The 25,359-nt window shown below is 35.3% G+C and overlaps 1 protein-coding gene across 1 annotated transcript in view; it reads left to right on the forward strand.

Annotated features, from left to right (window-relative positions):
• RIT2 (Ras like without CAAX 2) overlaps positions 1 to 25,359 on the forward strand; it is a 339,847-nt gene that overhangs the window by 159,735 nt on the left and 154,753 nt on the right. The window contains exon 4 of the mRNA XM_012790300.3: positions 17,889 to 18,080. Coding sequence (XP_012645754.1) covers positions 17,889 to 18,080 — 192 coding nt within the window. The remainder of the gene's footprint in view (positions 1 to 17,888; positions 18,081 to 25,359) is intronic.

Here is a 25,359-nt window from a genome sequence, read left to right on the forward strand (position 1 = left end):
CCCATCAGGTGTGAACATACCCATCTCCTCCTCCCCTCTCCCACCTGCCTGATACCCGATGAATGTTACTACCATATGTTTACATATGTGTCAATAAATTAGTGCCAGTTTGATAGTGAGTACATGTGGTGCTTGTTTTTCCATTCTCGTGATACTTCACTTAGTAGAATGGGGCCTGGTGACATATGCCTGAAATCCCAGCTACTGGGGAGACTGAGGCTGGAGGATTGATTGCCTGAGCCCAGAAGTTTGAGGTTGCTATGAGCTAGGCTGACATTATGGCATTCTAGCTCAGGTGACACAGTGAGACTCTGTCTCAAAAAAAGGAAAAATCTGTTTAAAGTGATATTCAACATTTGTTCATTCTCTTTTGCCTCTGTAAAATCTCAACCTGAGCATCCCTTCCACAAATTCAAAATCAAACTATTCCTTCTTCCTCTTGTTGTTTAAACCCCTCTCTGCAACATAATGCCAGTGAAACCAAAAAATGGGCATTAGAAACACAATTTTCAGGATATAAACTAGGAATAAATGGGACCTTGGTTTCCACTATCTGAGCAGTTGCATATAAAATCTTAGAATAGTGGGATTTTGCACAATAAAACAGATGGCATTGTTGGTCTAAGAGTCTGAAAACTTACCAGCTTGGTATTGTGAGGAGTGCACCAGAATTAAAGTCAAGTAGAGTTAAATTGAAATCCTCATCTCCTCACTCATTAACCATAAGACTTTGGTCAAAATGCTGAATGGTCCCAAACTTCATTTTCCTAATATATAGGAGCTGTATTAGGAAATAATATATATTCCTTCCAACGTGTAAAGTTGAATTACTGATACTGTTGGATTTAAACAAATGAAGTTTGTGAAAGAGGCATATAGACTGTTAAGGACTTTCTATAAAATGTGATTTTTCATTCACTTAAGTATTTGTGGAAGACCTACTAAGTTCCGTGTTTAGCAATCTGCTGGTACATTACTTACATTGATAAGATACATCACTTGACCTGGAAGCTGGTCAAGTGACTTAAGCAGTGAGAAAGAAAAGCAAGTAGACAAACAAGGATAATAGAAAAGGATTGTAAAAGGGAAATATATATATATATATATATATATGTATATATATACATATATATATATATATATATTTGTGTGTGTGAGTTTGTGTGTGCGTGTGTGTGTGTATGTATGTATGTATTTCCAGGGAGACATAAATATATATATATATATAATTTATATATATGTGTGTGTGTGTATGTATATATCACATGAGAGTTAGAAAATTTGAGAGAGCATTTCTCCTTTGAATGGAAATGTGAGAAGATGTAACCCACAACATTTAAAGTGAACCTTGAGGAATTAAAAGGGAATTTAAGGCACAGGGAGCTGCATAAACAAATGCATAGGGACATTAAAATATATCTTTCCCGGACCATTGTTATTCAGTATCAGCTACATTAGCTTGCACAAATGCATTAAAACACCAATGTTGGCTTCTTCTCAGAATGTTAAATCTGTATGATTTATACCTATCAGAGCTTCATTCAGGTAGATAAACACTAGGAGAATGGTCAGATTAATGTAATGTGCCATGTACCTATATGAAACTCTCTCAAGCAAGTCCTTTTGGCTTGAGTCATTATTTTCACTCTGTTATTGTACTTATGAAAATTTGAAAAAAAAACTGAAGCATTTTTATTTTGTTTTCTATATTATATGATGTGCCAAGAGCTATAAGAGGTTGCATTGCTCTTTAGCATTGTGTTATAATAGAGAATTGTGTTTGTAACCAGGCTTGCAGTTCAGGTTTTGGAAATAAATACTAATGTGACTTCAGTAGATTTTTTAAAAAAACAATTTTATAGAGGTAATTTTACTTGGAATACAGAATAAGTATTTGGAATCAATATGAAATAAAGCAAAATTTTAAAACTTGAAAACATATTTTGTTTGAGTAGTAATACTGGGTTAAGCATTAGAAAACCATTTTAGGAGATAAATATAATTTCATCCTGTAGGAAATGATCTGTGACTTCAGGCTTATTTATAACTTTGTCAGCCTAACAATTGGTGATGAAAAGGGGCAATCCAAATTACAAGTTTCACATTCCATTCCTGACCATTTATGATAAATAGAGCTATTAGTTTTGTTACCTCCCAAACAAGACATTGTTTGCTGGGCAGGTATCAGCCCCATAGACACAGTCAAGTTGGTTATAACAAGGGAGTTTGATTACTTGGCCCAAGTAAGGAGCACACTGGGTCTAGTTCCCAAAGCAGTGTGTCTCCCCACAGGATTGTTGGACTGGGTTTATAATCACAGGGTACCAAGCAGTGACCTGATTGGATCTTGCAATGAAGTGATGCTGGGAGGCATGATCTGACTGGATCTTGCCATGGGGTGACATCACAGCTCAATCTGATTGGATCCTGATCCTGTCACACAATGCTGGCTTCTTCATTTAGTCCACACTTGTTGGTCCAAGCACTTAGGTTCCACCCATAGTTGCACACTTGGTTCACCTGGGCATGATGAGGTTACATGACCTTCAACCTGGGAATTCATGGTAACTGAAAAACAATTCACAACTTTGTCACATAAAAGTTGAGCCATAAGAGTTGGTCTGGAATGGTCACTATTCTATTTTGGGCTAAGCAGTAGAAACTGACCCAGTAGGACAAGCAATATTAATAATTAAAGTGTATTGGGTCTTACTATGCCCAGGTAGTCTTTGAAGTGTTTTATAAGAAATCTTCATAGAGCTTTAGTTGTAATAACTCACTTGGTCCTCACAACCTTAAAGGGCAGACATTCATATTAATGCCACTGCATAGATGAAAACGCAGAGTACCAAGGAGCTATGAAGTGACAGAGTCAGAATTCGAACCCAGGGAGTCTGCTCCAGAGCCTCATGTTCAACCCATCTCTCCTGCCTCTTGCTAGTGTTATTCTTTGACAGTTTTCATCTTTCCAAGCTACCTGCTTTCTTATGTCCTGAATGACTATATTGTAAACTTTCTATAAAATGAGTTTTTATTTAATGTCTTCCAATAAAGTCAGAAATAGTCTGTCATATGTTGCATTAATATTCTCTTATCAGAGTATGTTAATATTTCTGAGGTGTTTTTTTTTCTTCCTAAATAGATTACTTTCCGTATTTGGGTCATTCTTCAATTCTAACACTGGGTAGGCAATTGGCTATTTGGAATGCAAAATCATCTCTTAAAGTGTATTTTAAACTTAAAACTTGGTTATCTTGTTAAGTTGTCCTTCAGCAGCTTTGAAAGACAATATTTTCTAGAAAGCGGAGGAAAGGAAGTACCACATTTTGGCAGAATCCACCACATGTGTGAATCTTGACCTGAAAATTATGTGGGAAGGAGTTACTTCATACTGTCATTTTGCTCTTCCCAATCCAGGCTAGAAATTTCATGAAATAGATGTGTTCCAACTTGTTCAGTCTTATTGGACATATCTCTGGGACTGGAATTTTTACCATCAGGCTTTCTAAATGTATTGTTTAAAAGACTCTTGTTTTTGTTTTCTCCCATTATTTTATCTCCACAGTCACACTCAATATGTTATCTCCCTTTTCACTTATAATTTTCAAATACTGAATTTTAAACATTTATTGAATCAAGGGGAGCATAGTTCCTCCTCCCTCACTCTTTTCTCTTTTATTAATCCTACTTCTCTCTATGAAAGACTTGAACCCTTGGATACCTTAGGGATTGATATTTGAACTCTTTTCCATTTATCTACCCTGTGCCTCATGCTGAGGTTTTCTTGGCTCAAGGCAATCCTCCATGACCTCTGGAGTCCTCTGTCAGAGGTAGAGAACTCTTTATGCCCTGGCCCAATCCTACATTTGCCTCTCAAATAACTATGGCCAATCCCTTGCCTCCTGGAGAGTTTTATTTATCATACTACCTCCCTAAACAGGTATAATTACTATTTCCTGAGTTCTTTGTTCTGATAAAATTGGTTTAGTTTTTATTTTTCCCCAATGTATTTTTTTGATCTCTGTTGTTTGTGCAAATTTGTGTTAACTCACTGAAATATTTCATTCATGTCTTATCTCCTCTTTTTACCAGTCAATCTAGATTTGAGAAAATTAGATCCAGCCCTGAGATAATGTAGATCAGGAAGCTTTATGGTTAGTTGACAACTAAACCAGCTTTGCAGATGGGTTTGATGTTCTCCAGAGCCCATCTCCTTTTATTTTTCTTTTCTATTTACCTCTTAATCCATGCATACCAGCCTACTTGTCATATATCCAGCAGAATCAAGCTCTTCCTATTCCTTTTATCAGCTTCTCTGATATATCCCTGAGGTTCAATGTAGCAAAAAACATAATTTTAGAATCACTCTGATAATAGAGTACTCTCCACATGGGCACTGCATATAAGCAGGCATATCTTCAAGGACAAAATTGGTTACCAAATTATTCAAGAATAAAAATTGAAATTAGGGTATCTTACCTTGGTGAATTTCATGAGCACATAAAAAAATGATAATAGCATTGTGGCTAGTAATTTGCAGAGCCAAATCATTTTAGAACCAAACATAAAGTATTTTTCATGCATTATATCATTTAATCTATACATTAGTGATATTAGACAGGCATTGGTTTTCTATATCCTGGATAAGGAAATAGATGACCAGAGAATTGAAGAAATTTACTCAGCTAATTCAAAGTCATGTTTTAGTGCTCTCATGTCATATTCTCATCATTATATCACATGTATTCTGACTTTGATGTGAAGTTTGAGACTATCATTTGTGATATAGAAATATATACTTAGTTGTTAAATGGTGGTCTAAATATGACAATGAATAAAACATGGAGTCAGAAAAAGTTTCTGGGATATTACAAACATCTGTAATGTCTCCATTTTTTCACATTAGTAGTCCAACATTGTTGAAAACAGTCCATATTTATGAGTTCTCTAAAATAAAAACAACAGCAACAGCAAGAACCTCTTTCACCTTTTTCTGTTCTTTCAAATACTTAAATAGGACCCTAATATTGTTCAGTTTGGCAGTTTGGGTTCTACTTTTTTTATGGCAAGAGTTGGTTGGGAAACGTAAGCCCACGTGCTCTAACAAGTTCAGTAGTTAAATGATAATGCAGCTGATACTATGATTCCAAGTTTATTCATTTATTTCGTTATTCAGCATATGATATACCTCGTGTTATATACCATACACTTTGTGTGAAGGCTATATAAAGATGAACATACTAGACAAATCCCCTGTCCTTATGGATCTTAGAGTCCAGCAGGCATAACACATGTAATTGCAATGACACACTATAATATGTGCTATGATAGGTTAGTCTAGGACATGGTGGTTATTAACCAACTCTGTGGTATCAGCATGTGCTGAGATCTGAGAGCTATGCAGGCAAAAGACTTCCACAGAAAACGAGGGAAAGTGGCTCTCCTGTGGGGTGATGAGGGTGATTTCCTTAGTGTATTTCCTATCTGAGCAATGTCCTCCGTTCATTCAGCCCTGTCCCACTCCACTCTCTTGCGAAGCAATTCAGAACCACCTCAACATATGCTCTATTATCTCTCTCTTGGGGCCCCCACACCCACACCAGAGTATCTTCCATCCATATCTTCCACCTTTCTTAACAGAATCCACAGAGCTTTGAGGAAGAAGTAAAGGCTGTAGCTGCTAAGATGGTAGAAAGGGAGTTATTTGTCCCAGCTGTTTCTTTACTTAATTACTCTGATCACTGCTACTCTGACTTTTTCTATTTCTTGGTAATGCTGTGTTTAAACATTCCCAAGACTTCATTAGGGAACCTTCTTTTTTTTTAATTTTATTTCAGAATATTATGGGGGGTACAATATTTTTGATTACATAAATTACTTATTTACTATTTGAGTCCAAACTTATTAGTGTGCCTATCACAGAGATAATGTGCATTGTACCCATTAGATATGAATTTACTCATCCCCTTATGCCCCAAACCTGCTTGATTTCTGTTGACTGTCTCCATATGTGCACATAAGTGTTGATTGATTTAATTGTTCCATGTTAGTACATGTGGTATTTGTTTTTCACATTCTTGTGATACTTCACTTAGAAGAATGGTTGCAAGTTCCATCCAGGTCAATACAACAGGTATTAGTTCACCATTTTTTTTTTGTTTGTGGCTGATTGATACGCTATGGTATACATATACCACCTTTTATTAATCCACCTATGTATTGATGGACACTTGGGGTGTTTCCATTTGCAATTGTGAACTGTGCTGGTATAAACATTCGAGTACAGGTGTCTTTTCTATGGAATGTCTTTTTATCCTTTGAGTAAATACTCAGTAGTAGGATTGCTGGATCAAATGGTAGGTCTACTTTTAGTTCTTTCAGGTATCCATGCTACTTTATATAGAGGTTGCACTAGTTGCAGTTCCACCAACAGTGTATGAGCATTCCTATCTCTGCATCCATGCCAGCATTTGTTGTTTTACAACTTTTTGATAAAAACCACTCTCTCTGGAGTTACGTGATATTTCACTGGAGTTTTGATTTCTATTTCTCTTATTATCAAAGATGTTGAGCATTTTTTGATATGTTTGTTGGACATTAGTTTATCTTCTTTTGTAAAGTTTCTGTTCATGTCTTTTGCCCAGTTTTTAATGGGATTGTTTTTTTTCTTGCTGATTTGCTTGAGTTCTTTATAGATTCTAGTTATCAGCCCTTTATCAGATATATTGCATGCAAATATTTTCTCCCATTTTATAGGTTATCTATTTGCTCTCATGATAATTCCCTTTGCTGTGCAGAAGCTTTTTAATTTGATCAGGTCCCATTTTTTATTTATTTTTGTTGTTGCTGTGATTGCTTTGGGGGTCTTCTTCATAAAATGCTTTTCCTAGACTGATGTCTATAAGAGATTTTCCCAACATTTTCTCCTAGAATTCTTATGGTTCCATGCCTTACGTTTAAGTATTTTTGTGAAAGGTGAGACGTACAGATTTTGTTTCAGTCTTCCACATGTGGCTATCCAATTTTCCCAGCACTATTTATTGAATAGGGATTCTTTTCCCCAGTGTATGTTGTCTGCTTTGTCAAAGACCAGATGGCTATATGAGGACGGTTTTATATCTGAGTTTTGTTCTGTTCCATTGGTCCAAACTCTACTCCTAGAATATTTAAAATTTGCTTAGTGACACAAATCTAACTTCTTAAAAAGAAAATGAAAAATATATAATTAATTGCTAATTTTTGAGGTTCATAGTGATGAAAATATACAAAAAATAATTATTGATTAGGGCTGGGTTTGCTAGACACAAGTTCATAAAAAAAGAAAGAATATAATTGACTAAGAACAGTGTGTGAGACTTGGATCACTGAAAAGGAAGGACAGCCACCCATGCAATGTAGGAATGAGAAAACTTTTTTTCAGCCTGGCTATGTTTTAATTAGCTATGAGAAAATGACCTCCTGACTACTATTCTGGGCCCTGATTTTCTCATCTGCAAAGTAAAATCATTCCACCTGATAATCACTAAATTCTCTATTTGCTAGAAAAAGTTCAAGTATGGGGAATGGTGTACACAAAGGGACAATGGTGAGAGAGACAGCTTATATGATCAAGCCATGAGAGAACTGACCCCATTAGAGAGAGCATATTCAGAATTAATTGCAGATAAAGCTAGATATATAGCATGACATCATATTGTATAAGGTCTTAAAATCAGGAGGATGAGTATAGATTTGATGTGGGAGTAAATGGATAATTATTGAAACTTTGGAGACAGAAAGACTATGGAATGAGTATAGTGCTTAAAGAAAATTAATCAGATGGAAATGGAGGGATTTCCCCCATCGATATATTGATTGGAAAAGGGAGACCCTGAGGTTAGATCAACCACTGGGGAAGAATAACTAAGCTGGAGGATGAAGTATATCCAGCACTTTGTAATGGGCAGAGAGCTTGTAAACTCTTTCTGGCTGTACTGCTGAAGTTATGGAGGACAAACACCTGGTCTCATCATCACTTTCCTCATTTGTATGATGGTGGATATTCGCTTCTCAGTACAACTCTAAAATTTTAGAATAATCTAGACACAGTTTATTCTATCTAGTGCAAAACAATATGAATTTTTACCTGGGAGGAACCAAATAGTAATTTATTGTCTTCCTTCAACCCTTAGAAATATAAACTCTATTGTGTATATTGATGCTTTTTTTTAGAGTGTGCATGTGTTCAATATCATTTTATTTTCCTTATTAATAGTAGTATCCTATCATTTTGTCTTGTAGATTTTCTTGTTTCACATTTTTGTTGGGATCCATCCTTTCAGAATCACATTGAGAATGACTAAAATGCAGAGACTAAAATTCTTTCACAACACATTTGTCCTGGCCTCTTCCAAGATACATTCCTGTAGGTTTTATCAGCATGATGACAGCTCCCAGTATGAGTGACCTCCAGGATAAACAGAAAACCAGCTGTGATTAAAAGTATCTTCTAGTGGATTTGTACCACCCATAGGCAGCCATGAAACTTTAAGTCTTTGACAAAGTACAAGTCAAATAGAAGGAGGAAAGGCAAACCAACTTGTACGGGAAAAGAAATTTTGATGTATCCAATGACAATAAGATTCATCTTTCCTCCTCCTTTCTTAAAATAAGACAAATGACTAAAGCTGGAGAATGGAATAAAGAATATTAAATTGCTTTTTAACTGATGTGGATTTCAGTGGGATATAGGTTTACCTAAAAGTTAAACTAGACCTGGCTTTTCATGTATGGGAATGAATGTGTCACTAAAAGCTTTATTCATTTAGTATAAGGATTATATTCCCTTTTCTTTTTATCTTCATTCTCCAACCCCCAAACCTCACTCTTCTCAAAGTGTATATCATCCAGGGAATAGTAACATACTTAAAAACATTTAGCTTAAAGTAAGCAATTATCCAAATGATAATATAATTATCTATTGGGCTTTGATCCAGGCACTGTCCCTAGTGCTTTGGAGAATATGATGCTCAGGTCGTTTGGGGCCTAGTGATGGGAATGAGAGTAGAACACATGTAATTACAATACAAAGAAAGCCTTATAAGTGCCAAAATCTGAGAACAGTTAAGTACTGAACATGGTTGGCAAGAGGTAGCAAAACTAGAAGATAGCTGTCAAAAATATTTTCTTAAAATCTCCTTTAAAATAGATAAATATAATCTCAATGAGGCAAATTTCAGTTCTCAAAAAAAAAAGAAAAAAAAAACAGGCAAAAAACTTTGTCCCCACAAACTGACCTAGGCTAGTTAAATTTGTACCCTCATTCCTGACCCCATTTTCACTCCAAAAGATTTTCCCTGTTAGATCTATCTCAGTGTTCCCTGGTCCTTGGTTCCCAGTGTTGAGAGTAAGTAGTGGTACCTAGTTGAGCCAATGATGGAATGGTCACAAATACAAAGCAATCCCACACAGTTTATTACGGAAAAGAAAGCAACTGTACAAAATGAAAATAAAGAAGAAAACTACCCAAAGTGAAAATATGTTCTAGAAAGAGGAACAGGTCAGACTCTAAGAGTGGAGAAAGACATTGAAGACTCCCAGATGGTTTGCTTTTATTGGCCTTGTCCAGGGAAAGCTTCCAGGAAGTGTGGGATATTAGCAAATGATTATCAGGTGTTCTGCATTTTCCTGCAGTTGCCTTCCCTGATTGGTCTCTGGCTTCTCTGCCCGTAGGAACCATCCTGCTGGCCTGCACCCACCACCTGCAGATTTGATCTCCACCACTCAGGAGATCCACACCACTGAGACTGACTGTTATCACTACTCCAATCAGATTTTAATCTTTCACATAAGCCAAATTTACAGGTACCTCTGGATAGTTCCACTTACATGTCTAGTGTCAACTGTAACTGGACTAGTACAAATCTGTATGGGACATGATGGCCTTAAGTTATTTACTTTCTCAATCAACTTATTTCTGACGTTACAACTGCTATTTACCAGCTCCAGAGCTATCAAAGCTAGAACTACATTTAATTTAATTCTTCTCTTCCTTGAAGAGACAGCATGGTATTTATGTATCTTGGATTTCCTACTTTGTAGCTCTAGGACTTTGGCCATATCATTTAATAACTCTCTAATTTGATTTTTTGCATATCAAAGAGGGATATGTTTTTCTTATCTAAACTCTAGAGGTAGGGCATGTACGAAAGCCCACCTATAGCCCAACACTACTGATTGAAACTTCAAAGCCATTCTTTCATTGTCTGTCTTTCTTATGCCCAAACTCCTGGGCTTCAAATCTTTCTTCCTTGATATGTCCGACATATTTCTTTTCTCTCTATTTTTTTTCTATTGTGACTTCTCATTCAAGGATGTTTTCCTTTTCTTTCTCCCTCCATGGAACCTCACTTCAGAGTTACTACAAAAGCTTTCAAGATTTTCTCCCTTCCATCAATTTCCCTTCCCTCCAATATGACGCCTACTTTTGCCACACCAATCCTACTGAAATGGGGTTCTCTACTTGTTACTTTCTTCTGAAGAAAATCTCCTGAGTTCTTGGTTTCCTATCATATCAAACTCAAAACCTGGTTGTCAGGGATTTCAATAATCTGATCTTGCTTGGCAGCAGGAACACGCCACCCCTTTACACAAGCCACACCCATGCCTCTTTTTGTAACATCATTTTCCATCTGAAGTATATATTCCTGTCCCCCACCCTGTGCCCTCTGTCTCCCCACAGCTCCATACCTCACAACGCCTAGAACATCCATCATTATGTGGTCCTGTGCTCCTCACTTGGAACAGGATGCTTCAGAAATGATCACTTCTGAGCAGAATTGCCACTATTCCTTACTGTGGGAGACCTGCCCAGGGAGCCTTCTTTGAAGATTTCCTCACATATGCTTCTGGCTGTTATTTTTTGCTTATATCATTGCAATGAGACTGGCTTCATGAGCTAGTGATTCGTGCAATTTCCCAGAGCCCATGCTCAGAAGGGCCCTGCATTGCTTGGTGTAATGCTCCACTGTTGCTGTCCTGAAATTCTTAATAATTTTTGAACAATTGGTCCCACATTTTCACTTTGCACTGGGAATCAAAAATTATGTAGCTGGTCCTGCATTGCAACTTTAACGTTTATTCAAGTTGTATTTAGGTAAGAGCTTTCCCAGGATCCATCTTCATCATAGCTGAATTCCAAGGACACTTCAGCCCCCATTCAATATCAACATCAGGATCAAGTCCCTTCCTGATTTTTCAGGCACTACAATTTAAAAAGTTATGTGTATTCTCATTCTTAATATACTGTTTAATTTTCTATAGAACAATTTTTCTGTTACCTTACTTGAGCCTTCCAATGGTATTGTTGGCAAGACTTACACTAAAAAGCACATTCATAGCCTTAGTCTTAGGAAACCTGCAACTGCAGATCCTTTTGGGTGGACACTGTGAGGGCTGTCCCTTATCTCAAACCTCAGAAGAAAAATTGCCATCAGCTATAAGTGCTTAGGGAAGATTTGTGTCAAATTAATCTGGTATTACTGAACACAAAAATGATGTAATTGACTATGTTTCCATCGTAGCTTGTGTTGTATAGATGTTCAGAATCAAACTATAGATCAAACTTTGTCTTCTCACTGTATTCTGGTTTTGATGTTCAAATTTTTATTTGTTCTTTTCCTTATTTAGTTATCCATATTTTTGTTTTATTACATGTATTATTTTAAGCCATCTCAAATCTTACATGCTTGTCATATATAAGTGCTCAATAAATATTTGATGAATGAGTTGGTACAGTACAGGCAGTATTCCATGACATAATGGATTCTGAAAAATATGTGTGGCAAATATTGAAAGACAAATAATAGATAAACTTATGATAGTGGTGATGATTATATTCTCCAAAATCTATTAGATAGTATAGTATTTTTAAACTGTATTTTATTTTCTAGGCACAATTTTGGACACCCATATTATTAGCATCTATATAAGCTCTTTGTTCATTTTCATTTCAATTGAATATCTTTAACCAGTTTAAGGGATGAGATTGTGACTAACAAGAACCACTTCTACTGATTTCAATCTTTGTGCCTTACATAAATTATAGTAAATTCATGATAACTAGACTTTAATCATAATACGTTTTAAGTCTTTTATTTATTTATTTATTTTTATTTCGGCATATTATGGGGGTACAGATTTTAAGGTTTCAATAAATGCCCTTTTTCCCCACAAGTCTGAGTTTCCAGCATGACCATCCCTCAGATGGTGTACATGTCACTCATTATGTATGTATATACCCGCCCCCCTCTCCCCTCCCCCCTCCCCAATACCCTATTACTGTAGTACCTATGTGTCCACTTAGGTGCTACTCAGTTAATACCAGTTTGCTGGTGAGTATATGTGGTGCTTGTTTTTCCATTCTTGGGATACTTCACTTAGTAGTATGGGTTCCAGCTCTAACCAGAATCATAATATTTTTTTAATTCTTCCTTTTTTAAAAGATACAAACAAAATAAAACAACAATCACATCTATCGTTTGGCAACCTCCAAAAACTGAATTATTAACTGGTAAGTGGGCCCTAGATGTATAACTGCTACACAAATGCTGAATTTGGACCACGAAAGTTTATACAAGGGTAAAAATACATAATCTTTGGAAGTGAGGTTGCATGAAAGTTGAGTGGTTCTGTCCAAATAATAAATATAAGGAAGAACATTACCCCTTACTCCCTCACAAAGCCCTCTTTCACTTCTTCCTGTAGACTGCTCCTGCCCTTTTCTGAATCCCTAGGTTCATTTAACATTTCATTGCTATTCATTTGTTTTATCCTGGCCTAGCTGTGTTTTTCCAACCTGGTCAAGACCAGACTGTTTTTATTTCTTGTATATTCTACCACTTGGCATGGTGTTAGATGTAGTGACTGAATTACTTTTTGATTTACATTTTGCCCTAGGAGAATATATTTGATATGGAGGCGTGGTTATCACTGGGATGCTAAAAAGACATTCGGGCCAGTATAGACAATGGCTATGTGCGTGTTGTACTAAAGGGCAGTTAAAAAGCTGGTCTGGGTATAGTGCTAGTGCATTTTGTAAATAGTGAGGCACTTATATCTTGTAGTAACACTATTTGAATGAATCAGTGGGTGAGCTGGTCCAGTCTGTATGTTTGCTAACACCTGCTCAAAATACTTAATCTGCTAATCAAGAAGCTGCAATATGAGAATCATCAAAAATCCTTTACTCATTTTCAGAATTGAGAAAATTCTCACACTATTTTAATACAAAGAAGTATATCAAAGGGAACTGATCAAACAGCAAAGTTGTACTCAAAATAGCTTTGAAGATATTAGAAATGCTAATATTTGTAGCATTTTATGTAGAGGATATGTTTCATAGATATTTTCCTACTTATAGATAGCAAATGGAATCCAGTAACGGTCCTGAATAATTAACCAACAAGTTTCAGTTATAACAGGAAGCAAATGAAGACAATATTAACATTCAGGATACACAGAACTGAAAGCACAGGAATCTTTAATTCATAAGTGAATGAAGACAGAAGCAACATGTTGAACATAGCATTTTTCCTTTTAAAGCAATTTCTGTATCATATATTATTAAATTGATACATAGTGCAGAGGTTTTGCTCAATTCTCTGGGCCCCATCACCTACAGTGCACCTTTAAGTAAAACACACACACACACACACACACACACACACACACACACACGTGTTTTGTGTTGGAAAAGATTATCTAAGAGAAAATATACTCCTCATTAATTGTGATATCTTCATTATATCTGTTTTGTTGGAGGAAAGATTTTCCTATTTGAAAAAAATGTTTAATAATTTTCTGATTAAGCATATATGAAAAATACTGCCACATTTATATTTAATGCAGCTAAAAGAGGATTTCATTCCTGCTCTCTCAGAGAAAGCTTCTATTCTGCTGGATTTGTACCAGAGATAATAATAGGCTTAATTTGTATTGTATTTTAAAAATTCATCAAAGCCTTTTCACGTCTCTTCTCTCATTTGATCCTTTCTCTATCCCTGTAAGCCAGGTTAAATGTGTGTCCTAATCGCTCTTTAATAAAGGAGGAAATTGAGGCTCTGAGAGGTCAGGTGATTTGTTAAAAGGCATATTCTAACTGTGTCACAGGCCTAGAGGTCATGTACTGTGACTCCCTTTTTCTTCTTCCACGTCTTAAAGACCACTTTTGAGCATAAACACAGTCACATGCCCCTACATACCAGTGCAAAGCAAAATCATGCAAGGAGATCTTTAAACATACAAATGCTGGAATCTCATACCTGGAGATTCTAATTCACATCAGATATGATGCCTTGACATATCTATTTGTAATATGATTTGCATGTGACTTTGAGTCTGGTTAGCGAGCACTATTGGACCTTTATTCATTCAGCCATCCAACATTATTCTCTGTGAATTTTGCTTTTCAGTATTTCTCCTGTCTTCCTAATAGGTTGTTAGACTTTTTCAAATGTGTTAGTCTTTTCTTTATGGTATAGTAATTGTTGAAGTCATCAAGTGTTTTGCTCTTTTCCTCATGTCTCACATAAAGAGATCTTGTTCCAGTTCAAATTAAAAAATAAATCTCGAATTGAAAAATAAAAAGAAACAACTTCCTCGTCCTCCTTCAAGAAAAAAAGTGATATATGTGGAGACTCAGACTTTTGGGGGGAGGGGGGGAAATGGGCATTTATTGAAACCTTAAAATCTGTACCCCCATAATATACCAAAATTAAAAAATAATTAAAAAAAAATTAAAAAAAAAAAAGTGATATATGTATACCATGGAGTACTACTCAGCCATAAAAAAGTAGTGAACTAACACCTCTTGTATTAAGCTGAATGGAGCTTGAGACCAGTCTTCTAAGTGAAGTATCACAAGAATGGAAAAACAAACACATGTACTCACCATTAATTTAGAACTAATCAATCAACACTTACGTGCACAGATGGAAATAACATTCATCAGAAATCAAGCAGGTGGGAGAGGGGAGGAGGGATGGGTAAATTACACCTAATGGATACAATGCACACTATCTCAAGGATGGGCACACTTATTAATCAAATGGTACAAAAGCAATTTAACCAAAACGTTTGTACCCCAATAATATTCTGAAATTAAAAAAACTACATTACTTACAACAAAATAAAATCTGTATGTAGAAGAAAATATAAAAATAGATAAAAACACAGGAAATGCCAAATATAACTCATAAATGATAAATACAAATGAAATAAGCATGATTTTATAATCCCAAAATTTCTAAAAGTAGAAAAAGTTGATGATAAACAGCATTGTTGAGAATGAGGGGAAATAGTCAATTTTATAAAATGTTGGAGAAAGTATTATTGATATTATGTCTTTGGCAGTGAGATTGGTACTACTTCTTAAAGGTAAAAATATATTCTTTTTGATCTAAAAATACTTCTCAGGTATATGTAATTCTGTGCAATATGGATGCTTAAGAATATATATCGTAGTATTATTTGTAATAGTAATAAAAAGAACTCATCTAAATACCTGTCCATACACAAATAGTTAAATAAATTATGACACATGCATAAAAGGAATTATGATGCCTCTATGAAAAAGAATAAGCAATATTTTTATATGTGCTAATATGGGATAGTCTCCAATGTATATTAGGGCTATTAAATTTTAATTAAAATTAAAATGAAAATTGTATATATTGTGTTCCCATTTGAGTATGGAAAGATGTATAAAGTGGAATGAATATTTATATGCTTGTATATACGTAGACATTTCTCTAAGGATAAAGAAACTATTAACTGTATGCATTTGAGAAAGAAATTTGGAAGTTTAAGGTAAAAAGGAAACTGAATATACTTCTATTCATAGTCTATACTATATACTTCTATTCGATTAGAGTATTTTTCTATGTGTATTTGTTGATTTTCAAAAGTACTAGGTAAAAATAAATAATTTTAAGCTTAAAATAATACTTGGAAATTAGAGTGAAACTTTAAATTGTAAAATATATCTTTTCCAGTTTAGTTTGCATTTTCATTATTTAATCATATACAATTGATTTACCAAATCTATATTTTCCTCAAGATCAAATGTATTCCTAAGATAATTCTGTCATTTCTATTAAATATTTGACAAATATAATTATAAGTTTGGAAAACATCAGTTAGCATTTTCAGTCCATACTGGAAAAGGCTCAACTTTTCTAGTTGAGCCTTATGAACTATGGAGTTCTGATTGAAATGCAAGGTTTCAAAATCAAAGAATGTCAGAACTATGAGAGACATCAGATATTTTATAATCCAATTTTGATTTGGGGATGAAGCTGAGGTCCAGTGGAATTTTTGTTCTCCCATATTTCACTTCCATGGAAAAATTTAGGATTGAGTTAAAGTAAAATTTAATGCTAAATAAATTGATACGGTGAGAATCAAGTAATGTGATTTTTTTGAATTATATTTGGTGACTGTCTGTCCCTGGACAAATCTCCTCTCCTCCCTGGGATCCAGTTATTGCAACTTTGAAATGATTGGTTGAACCCAATGATACTGTTTGCATTTATTTTGTATTTTTGAAAATTATTTAAGAGATTCACCAACTAACTCAGGACCTTATTAAATTTATCACTCTCTCTGGACTTGTAAGCACCTAAGTCTGCCCAAGTTTCTGGATCTATGTAAATGCTCCCATCTTTCGAGATAGGTTAAACCAAATCAACATTTCTTTAGACAATTACTTTGAGCAGTGTATCTTATGAATTCTTGTAAACATTGTGCTACATGAAGTCACATCTTCTCCAATTATTCAAATATAGCTGAAGCCCACCTAAAGTTTCTTTTCTTTGATTACTTACAGCACAAATTGTCCAAGTTACATATGTCCTTTTGTGCTTTTATTGTTTAATGTGGCATGTTCCACAGCCAGAGTTATATTTTATATTTTCTATTGCTTGTTTCTAGTTAGCCCTTATCATTTAAACAGTAGATTCAAAATAAGAGTAAATGAATATGGATATTTTAGACTTAAAGTAACTTTTCAGATTGAAATTCAGACCAAAATATTGAATTTTCAGTCACCAAGGAGTTGTAGGGCAGGTGGGATGCAACATGAAAGGCTAATACAGCAAAGTCTCATCTCCCAGGTTGGAGCATTGGTACCATCTAAAATGTAATGCTGCCCTCCTCTGAAAGGAGAAAAGGAGATGAAAGAACCAATAGAATGTAGAAATTGACCCTTCACCCAGCAATCCAGGCCTTTTGTTTATACTTCTCTGTGAGATAAATCTAACACCCAAACTTATAACTGGATCTGTAATTATCTATGCTAACAACTTCCTCCATTCACAAGGATAACTAAGGTGTAACTCTAGTTTGTTTTCTTATTTTTGAGCAGAAAATTAGTTTGTTTCCCAGGTCCCTTGGAGGACCTGGTGGATTCTCTACATAAACCTACTCTCTTTTGTAAAGTGAATCCAGCTTCTTTAGATCATACATTTTTCTTTAGCAGTTTCTAGGAAAAAAAAAAAAAAAAACTTATTCCAAGGGGTATGGAATGAAAAAAACATCTAAGCTATGTAATGAAAAGAAAATCTCAGGTTCAAATAAATTTAATATTTGGAGTATACAATTTTGGATTTATTTTCCTAAAATTAGGTCACTAAAAATGTCAAAAATACATCATCTATATATAATTCCTAAGAATCCATGAGTAAAATTTGCTATATAACATATTCTCTTAAGATCTTGTAAATCAAATCTTCTATGATTAAATAGCAACATTCATAATGGCTTAAAACATTCAAATTTCATAATGATATATCTAGACCTCACATTGACTCTCTATATCCAAATCCCATGAAGATTTTGTTCTTTTCCTGCAGGCAGAATTCACAGCCATGCGGGAGCAGTACATGCGAGGCGGGGAGGGCTTCATCATCTGCTACTCCGTCACTGACCGCCAATCATTTCAGGAGGCTGCCAAATTTAAAGAGCTCATTTTTCAGGTCCGCCACACCTATGAAATTCCTCTGGTGTTGGTGGGTAACAAAATTGACCTGGAACAGTTCCGCCAGGTGAGTGCCAATTTTATCTGTTAGCTTCTGTCTTTTCCCTGAGGACACATGGTACAAAATATGGCTGCTTTCCAAGGTTCACATTGAGAATTATGAGAAATAAATGATGCACATGGTTTTTCTAAGAAATCACTGTGATCTTGTGGTGGATCATGTTGGCTACCAAAATCTTTCTCATCCCACATGCTATTTTGCAGAGTGTCCTTACCACTCCTCCATGCCCTAGGATCTGGGCACATAGGAATGTAGTAGAAGTGATTCTGTATAACTTCTGAGGCTGGGTCTTAAGAGTTCTGTAGCTTCCGTCTTTGCAATTGAACTGTTCACTCATGGATTCCAGTAAAGAAGCCCCCACTAACCATATGGAGTGAGTCATGTTGGCAAAGTGAGACCCAGGCTTGTAGTTGTCTTTGCCAAGACACTATCTTTTGCATGTTCTAACACTAGCCACCATCACCTGTGACTTCATAAGATAACCAAGCCAAGCCAAATGCAACAGAAACATCTCCCAGCTGAGTCTTGTCTGGATTTCTGACCTAGACAATTAATGGCAAATAAAATAAAATTGTTTAAGCCACCATGTTTTGGAGTAATCTTTCATGCAACAGCAGATAATCAAAGCAGGATCCTTCTTTCCTTCCAGAACTAGAACAAGCCACTATTCAGATTGAATCCGAAATTATTCTTATATACCATCAATCTCCTCCAACCTGCCCCTGCTATATCACTGTGATGCATAGAGAATTTTACTACAACTGCAAACAAACAAAATTGATTAAGGCAAAAAAAAAAAAAAAAAAAACTATGTCTAGCTTAGATTGCAACTCACTACCAGAATTCACATAGTTCATTATATTTTATTCTTATGTGTTCAGACACTACTTCTTGGGCAGCACCTGATAGGCAAACTGTGATGGCTTTTTCTCTGAGATCTCCACATGGTAATGCTACATCAGCTGTCCTAGTTCAGGGACCATGGAAATCATCTCACAATTCCATTGCCCTGACTCACTTTGCACAAAGTAACATCACCAAGAAGTTGCATGCAAATCAAATTTTTATAAATCGAATTCTCTAAATTGAATTGTTTAGTTATAATTTGAGATGCTTCATCTTTATTTGTTCTGACCTTAAAGTGGAGCTGGTTTTTAATATTAATAGTTCATGTTATTCCAGTTAATGATTTATTTTTAAGCTTCTGGGTCTGCTAGTAAAACCTTTTGCTAAGGTAGGAATCTTCTCTAAAGCAAATCGTTTTCTCCTATTTTAAGTGTTTTATAAATTTGAATTTTCATGTCTAATGTATTTTAAGTTTTCTTAAAGTGAAAAGATCTCATATAGAGCCAATGTTTATAAATTTATGCTTAACAGGGAAACATATTCCTATGATTTAGTGCAATGCATTTTTGTGGTGACAGGTTTGTATATTTTACTTGAGAGTCTTAGCATCTTAAAGTGGCAGCTAACTATTACTTTAGGAGCTACAATATTTGTCTCTTCTGCACCTGTTCTGCTATATTGCTTTGCTATTTCCCTTTCTCCAATGAAATGTTTAGTTATGATTTGGTTACATTTCTATGGGTTAAGAATTCACGTTTATCTTATCAGTTAAATATGAATCTATTCTCAGATATTTGGCAGAAAGGAAAAAGAGAGATATAGGCTTAGTAGATGAAGGTTTCAGATACTCCTCTGAAGAATGGAACAGCTTTACTTTTCTTAGGGCTTCTAGGAGGTAATATGAGAGAGCATCCTAAGAAGTGTACCATTGATGACCACATGACCACTTTTGTTACAAGTCTAAGAATTCCTGGAGAACAAAAACCTCTGATTGGGTTCCACTCAGGAGAGCTATAAGTGACTCTGAAAAAGCTAGTGAATTTCAGAACATTTGGGAAACTTTTTCAGGCCAAAGTTAACTGTATTCTCTCTAGAAAAACTGTTCTTGATGAGTCCAAACCTGGCTGATATTTGCTCTCCAGTGCCCCCAGGCCCTGCTTCCCTATGGTCAAAGGTGATCCTTAGGCTTTCATAAATGGATATTCATCAGGACCCCTCCCAGCCTAGATAATTAGCTGTTCCTTTCAGATTAGCAATTAAGGGAATCACAAGCATCACAAACGTCACTGAAACAAATACCCAAAAAGGACATTAAGCTGAGCAATTTTGCAGATTTTACAGACTTTTCCTCAATGATAAAAGCAAGTATTGTAAATATGATAGTCACAGAATGTGAAAAAGCCACAAAAACACAAATTACAATCTTTGTAAAAAAGAGCTCATGTACCAGTGTCTCCAATAATGAAGTGTTGATGTGCAAATTTGGCTTCTGGCTGTGGTGTTTGTGATTGAAATAATTATTCCCAAAACTGTAGAGTGGATTTTCCTTTGCAAAATGATTTCAATTCACATTTTATTTTAATCTTATAACTGTTCTATGCAGTTGTAAGGCAAGCATTTGAAAAATGAGGATATTTGAGCAATGAATATCTTGATAGAAATTGACTTGACTAAAGTACTACAGTTTGTGATAAAGTTAAGACTAAAACATCAATCACGTGCACTCTTTGTTGCATCAGTATTTCAAAGGTTAAATCTCTGCTTCTTCTTCTAAAAATAACAAAAATCAAATAAACAAAAGTAAAGATGCTGACACCTAGATGGCTCACGGTGCAAAGGACAGTGGAAAGGAGTTTTGTGAGGATAGCTAGAGTAATTCATTTAAACTTTCAAAGGCAGAACCATGCTGGTACCTTTGTTTAGCAATAAGAGGCAAAGAATTAAGATTCTCATTAGGTAACTCTTCTTCCTTGTCAGTCTACATTGAAAGAGGTTGAAAAAGAATAAAGAATACTGATAATTAAAACTGTTTCTTTCCATATTTCGTAGTGTAGGTACCTGTATTCTTAATGTATTAATATTTGGGGGAATCCCAATGTCCTTTCTACTGAAAACAAAACAAAACCAAAAACCGAGATTTAGTGCATGGTGTTTTTATCATTATTCACTTCCTTGAGCTAAAACATGGAAGGGCTCTGTTTAAAGGCTACTATTTTATATGGGAACAATATTCATGTTGATGCTTATAATGCTAATGATACATTTAATATCTGCAGACACTCTACACTCTATGCTGTAAACACATTTTATTTAATCCTCAAGGCAAGCCCGTGAAATAGGCTCCTTATGCCTATTGGCCTATGAATCAATTGAAACTTTAATATGTTCAGCAACTTGCTCAAGATCACTCAGCTAGTTAGAGTTGAGAGACAAAACCCAGTCTGTTAGAAAGCTCACTGTGTTTTACTGTTGGCCTCCCAACCACTGTTATTTTTGTCATGGATCTGTTTTTTTTTTTTTTTTTTGTATCAACTTGGCTATGGAATATTAGCATTTTATTGACAAGTAGGAGCAGGAGGGTTTGGAATGAAAATTCTTTGGGTGTGGAGTGGACCTGGACCTGGATGAGCCAGGAATAGCTGAAAGTTGGGGGAAAGAGTATAATAAAAAATAAGAGTAAGGACATGAAGTTCAAAACTCCTAAAAGGCACTGTTTTCTAAGCAGCTGGACAATTTTGTCCAAAGTCTATTCTAACACTATTCTTAATTCCCACACAACAATAGGTCCTTGAACTCCCATAGTCTTTGTCCCTATTTATCAAGTCTCCTGCCATCACACTGGGGAGTAGAGGAAGATAATTCCTGTTTTCTGTTTTGAAAACCCCTGACCAATGTGCAAAGCATTATAGAAATGGTCTATGAATAGAATTAAGTTTCAGAGATTTGGGAGCTAGATTAGAAAAGTTTTACATCAGTTGCAAACCACAAACTGTTTTATCCTGAAGGTAGACCAAGACAAACCCTTCAGTCCTGGCAGTATACTTGCAGCTTAATCTCAGCGTGGGGCCTTGAGACTCTGCTTTCCACAGTAACTCTTGAGGTGTTGAACTCATGAAATCATGAGAGACCCTTCATTTATTCTTCAGTGAGATGTCTAATGAAAATAGTTTCATTCCTTTACTGAGAGGGGTATTTGGAGCTGTGGGGATTAGACATTGCTGTATCTAAAAAAAGCATAACATCTCTGTAGAGTTATAGCAAGTATCTACTTATCTTTGCAGACTGATGATAGTTTTGGAAAACAGTAAAGGAATGAGTAACCCAGTCCTTATGTTCAGGGACTCTCCACTTTCTTCATAATCTATGCATATGAAATAGGCAGAAAACTATATTAAACAATAAAATTAAATTTTCAACAATAGGGCATAATCCATAAGTGGAATAATTGTTGAAAACCAGAAAAGATCCTTGTGGGCAGTATATTTAAGGAAGGAATATGCCAAATGGAGAAGTATCCTGACCAGATAGGAAGGATCAGGTGAACAGTGACAGTTATTTTAGGAAGGACAAAAAAGAATGAATCTAGGGAGGAAGAAATAAATTTCAGGACTTGTGGGTGCACATCAGCAATAGGGAGAGCTGAATGGGAAATTGAGAAGATCAGCCTGCCTGCTATGTACATAGCAAGCACCCTTAGAATAATTTCATAGACAGTTCCTGTCTTGAAGACATATTTAATCAAAGACAAAACATAAATATGTACCAGAGTGTATTGGATGTGCCTCAATGCAGCAATTAATTGCAAATACCACTTACACTTAAAAAATAAAAGAGTAGCACTCCATTATCTTTTATCATCAGTGCATTAGCTAATTCATATCAACACATTTCCAAATGATGTGGGTTAATTTTTTGAAGAAAAAAAAGATTTGGTAACTTACAAAGTATTATGGAGATAGACACTCAAATTCAACTAATGATTATTTATACCTATATTTCCTTTTCATAGCATTTTCTTTATATGTTATTTTATTTAATTAAAAAAGTATAAATGTATTAACTCCAACTGAGATGAAAAACAAACCAAAACAAAGCTTATAGTTTTACATAATTTATCAAAACTGGTAGGTTGTAAAACTGGGATTTGAACCCAAATGAGTTTTCTGACTTGTGTGTGTATATATGTTTATATGTGTGTGTATATAATTTTTTTACTACCATAGTTTTTTCATTCAATTTATTTACAAAATAGTTCACAATCGCCTCATTTAGAACCTGAGAGTATAAGGGTAAACATGACAGATAAAGTCGTTATCAGTAGGAATCTGAAATTACACTGGAAGAGACAGATAATGAACATTTTGAGTATGTTTGAGTGAATATAAACTGTACAAAGCAAAATTGGTGCTATGAATAAAATTATACACACACACATATATGCATACACACACACAATTTTGAGTAGTAAAAAGAGCAAGAAAGAAAAATAAAGCAGTGTGGAGTGGGTGAGAAAGGGTTGTCTTCTCTAGGCTGGTCAGGAAAGCCTCTTTAAAAAGATAGCCCTGAACAGAAACCTGGAGTGCAAGGAGAATTTGAGGGAAGAGCATTCCAGGCAGAGCCAACAACATTTGTTAAAACATTGTGGGATTTCACTCAGCATGTTTGAGAGCCAGCATAGCTAGTGAGGAGGCAGGATCAGATTATACAGGGTCTTGAAAGTACTTTCATAAGGAGTTTGGATTTTATTTGAAGTGTGAAGAGCAATTGTTTAAAACATTTGAGCAGAGTTGTGGCATGAATGCATTTTTATTAAGACAGTCTACACATTGGATAGGGCAACAGTGAAGGAGGAAGATGAGTTCAGAAACTCTTTCAATCATCAGAATGAGAAATGATGGTAACTTGGGGGAAAGCAATAGTGCTGCTTATTCACAGATCCCATACTCATACAGCACAGCAATGGGATGGCAGGCAACAAAATTGAACCGAGGTTTAGGGGTTTTTCATGTAGGGACAGACTCTGCTACATTCCTCAGCGGTACCTGAGGTCATCAATGGATTATCACACACAAGCCAATGAGTGTCCATGATGAAATTCCCGTGCCATTGTTAAGAAATATATTCAGTAGATGTATTTTAGAAAGTAACAGAGTATATGGTCGAAAGAATCAGTCCTAGGTTTGAATCATTACTCAGATAATTCCTATGTCCTTGGACAAATAAATCAATGACACACAAGATGTACACCTAGATCCTCAGAGAAGCAATTCCTGCCTAGAATAGGGGAAGGAGTAGTCAGCAGACTTCAGGTTCAGCCTCAATTACAGAAAGCCTTCTTGCCTGAGGTCACACCCTTCCTGGGAAAAACCTTTTCCAGTGAAGTGTGAGCATAAATTTTCAGCCATATCAGCCCAATATAGACCACCGTGACAGGAAAATATTACTCTACACGTCCCCACCCGCGCCTCATTTGGCAGAGGCTCTGTTTAGCTTGCATTAATTTTCAACTTCTCCCTCTGCTCGATCTTGTTTCCTTTTCTTTTCTTGTTTTCTTTTCTTTCACAAGTGTTGATCCCTAACAAACATCTTGCACTCCAGACTCTGTCTCAGTGTCTACTTCTGTAAAGTGGGCTAATAGTAAACCTCTGTCACAGTTTATTGGGTGGGTTAGATGAGATAATGTTGGCAGATTATCTAGCACAGAGTTTGGCACTTAATAAATGAGTAGGGACTTAATAAATGTTAGGAGCTAGTATCTCCATCCCTCATCTAGATTATTGCAATAGTCTTTGGGCTATTGCTATTCTTTGAATCTGCTCTTTTATAAGTTAGAAACTAACTAGTCTTATATATAATATTATATGAGAATTTTATTTGAAAAGTAAGAGTAATTTATCTGGGTGAAAGCCCAGGCAGTTTTCTGGTAACGGTAACGTAAGTGCATAGACTTCAGTGCATGGATTTTGCAAAATCATTTTTAAAATTATTTTCCTAATTTTAAGCTGTGAAACATAGAATAACAATTCTTTGATAATTGAAATATGCATAAGAGAGTTTTGGAGAAATTATTGCCTTTTTATTTTCGTTAGTTCATGATCTAAGTAAAACTGAGTAATCTGGAGATAGACAAAGAAACACATAGGAAAAATAATTGGCCATTCCAAAAAAGCTAAACTAATTTTTAAATGTATGGAAACTCTCATCTTTGATGACACCTATTGTTCTCAAAAGTGGTCTTCAAACCAGACGAGTCAGTATCATCTGAGAATTTTGGTAGAAACGCAAATTCTCAGACCCTGTCCTAGTTCTAAATCAGAAATTCTGGATGTAGGACACAGTCACCTATTTTAACAAATTCTCTAGATAATTCTAGTGTACACTATGCTAAAGATAGAGAACCAATGGGCTAGAATATAAAATGAATGGATATAAGAATAAT

Source organism: Microcebus murinus, chromosome 17 (genome assembly GCF_040939455.1).
Source record: "Microcebus murinus isolate Inina chromosome 17, M.murinus_Inina_mat1.0, whole genome shotgun sequence".
NCBI classification, from domain to species: Eukaryota; Metazoa; Chordata; class Mammalia; order Primates; family Cheirogaleidae; genus Microcebus; species Microcebus murinus.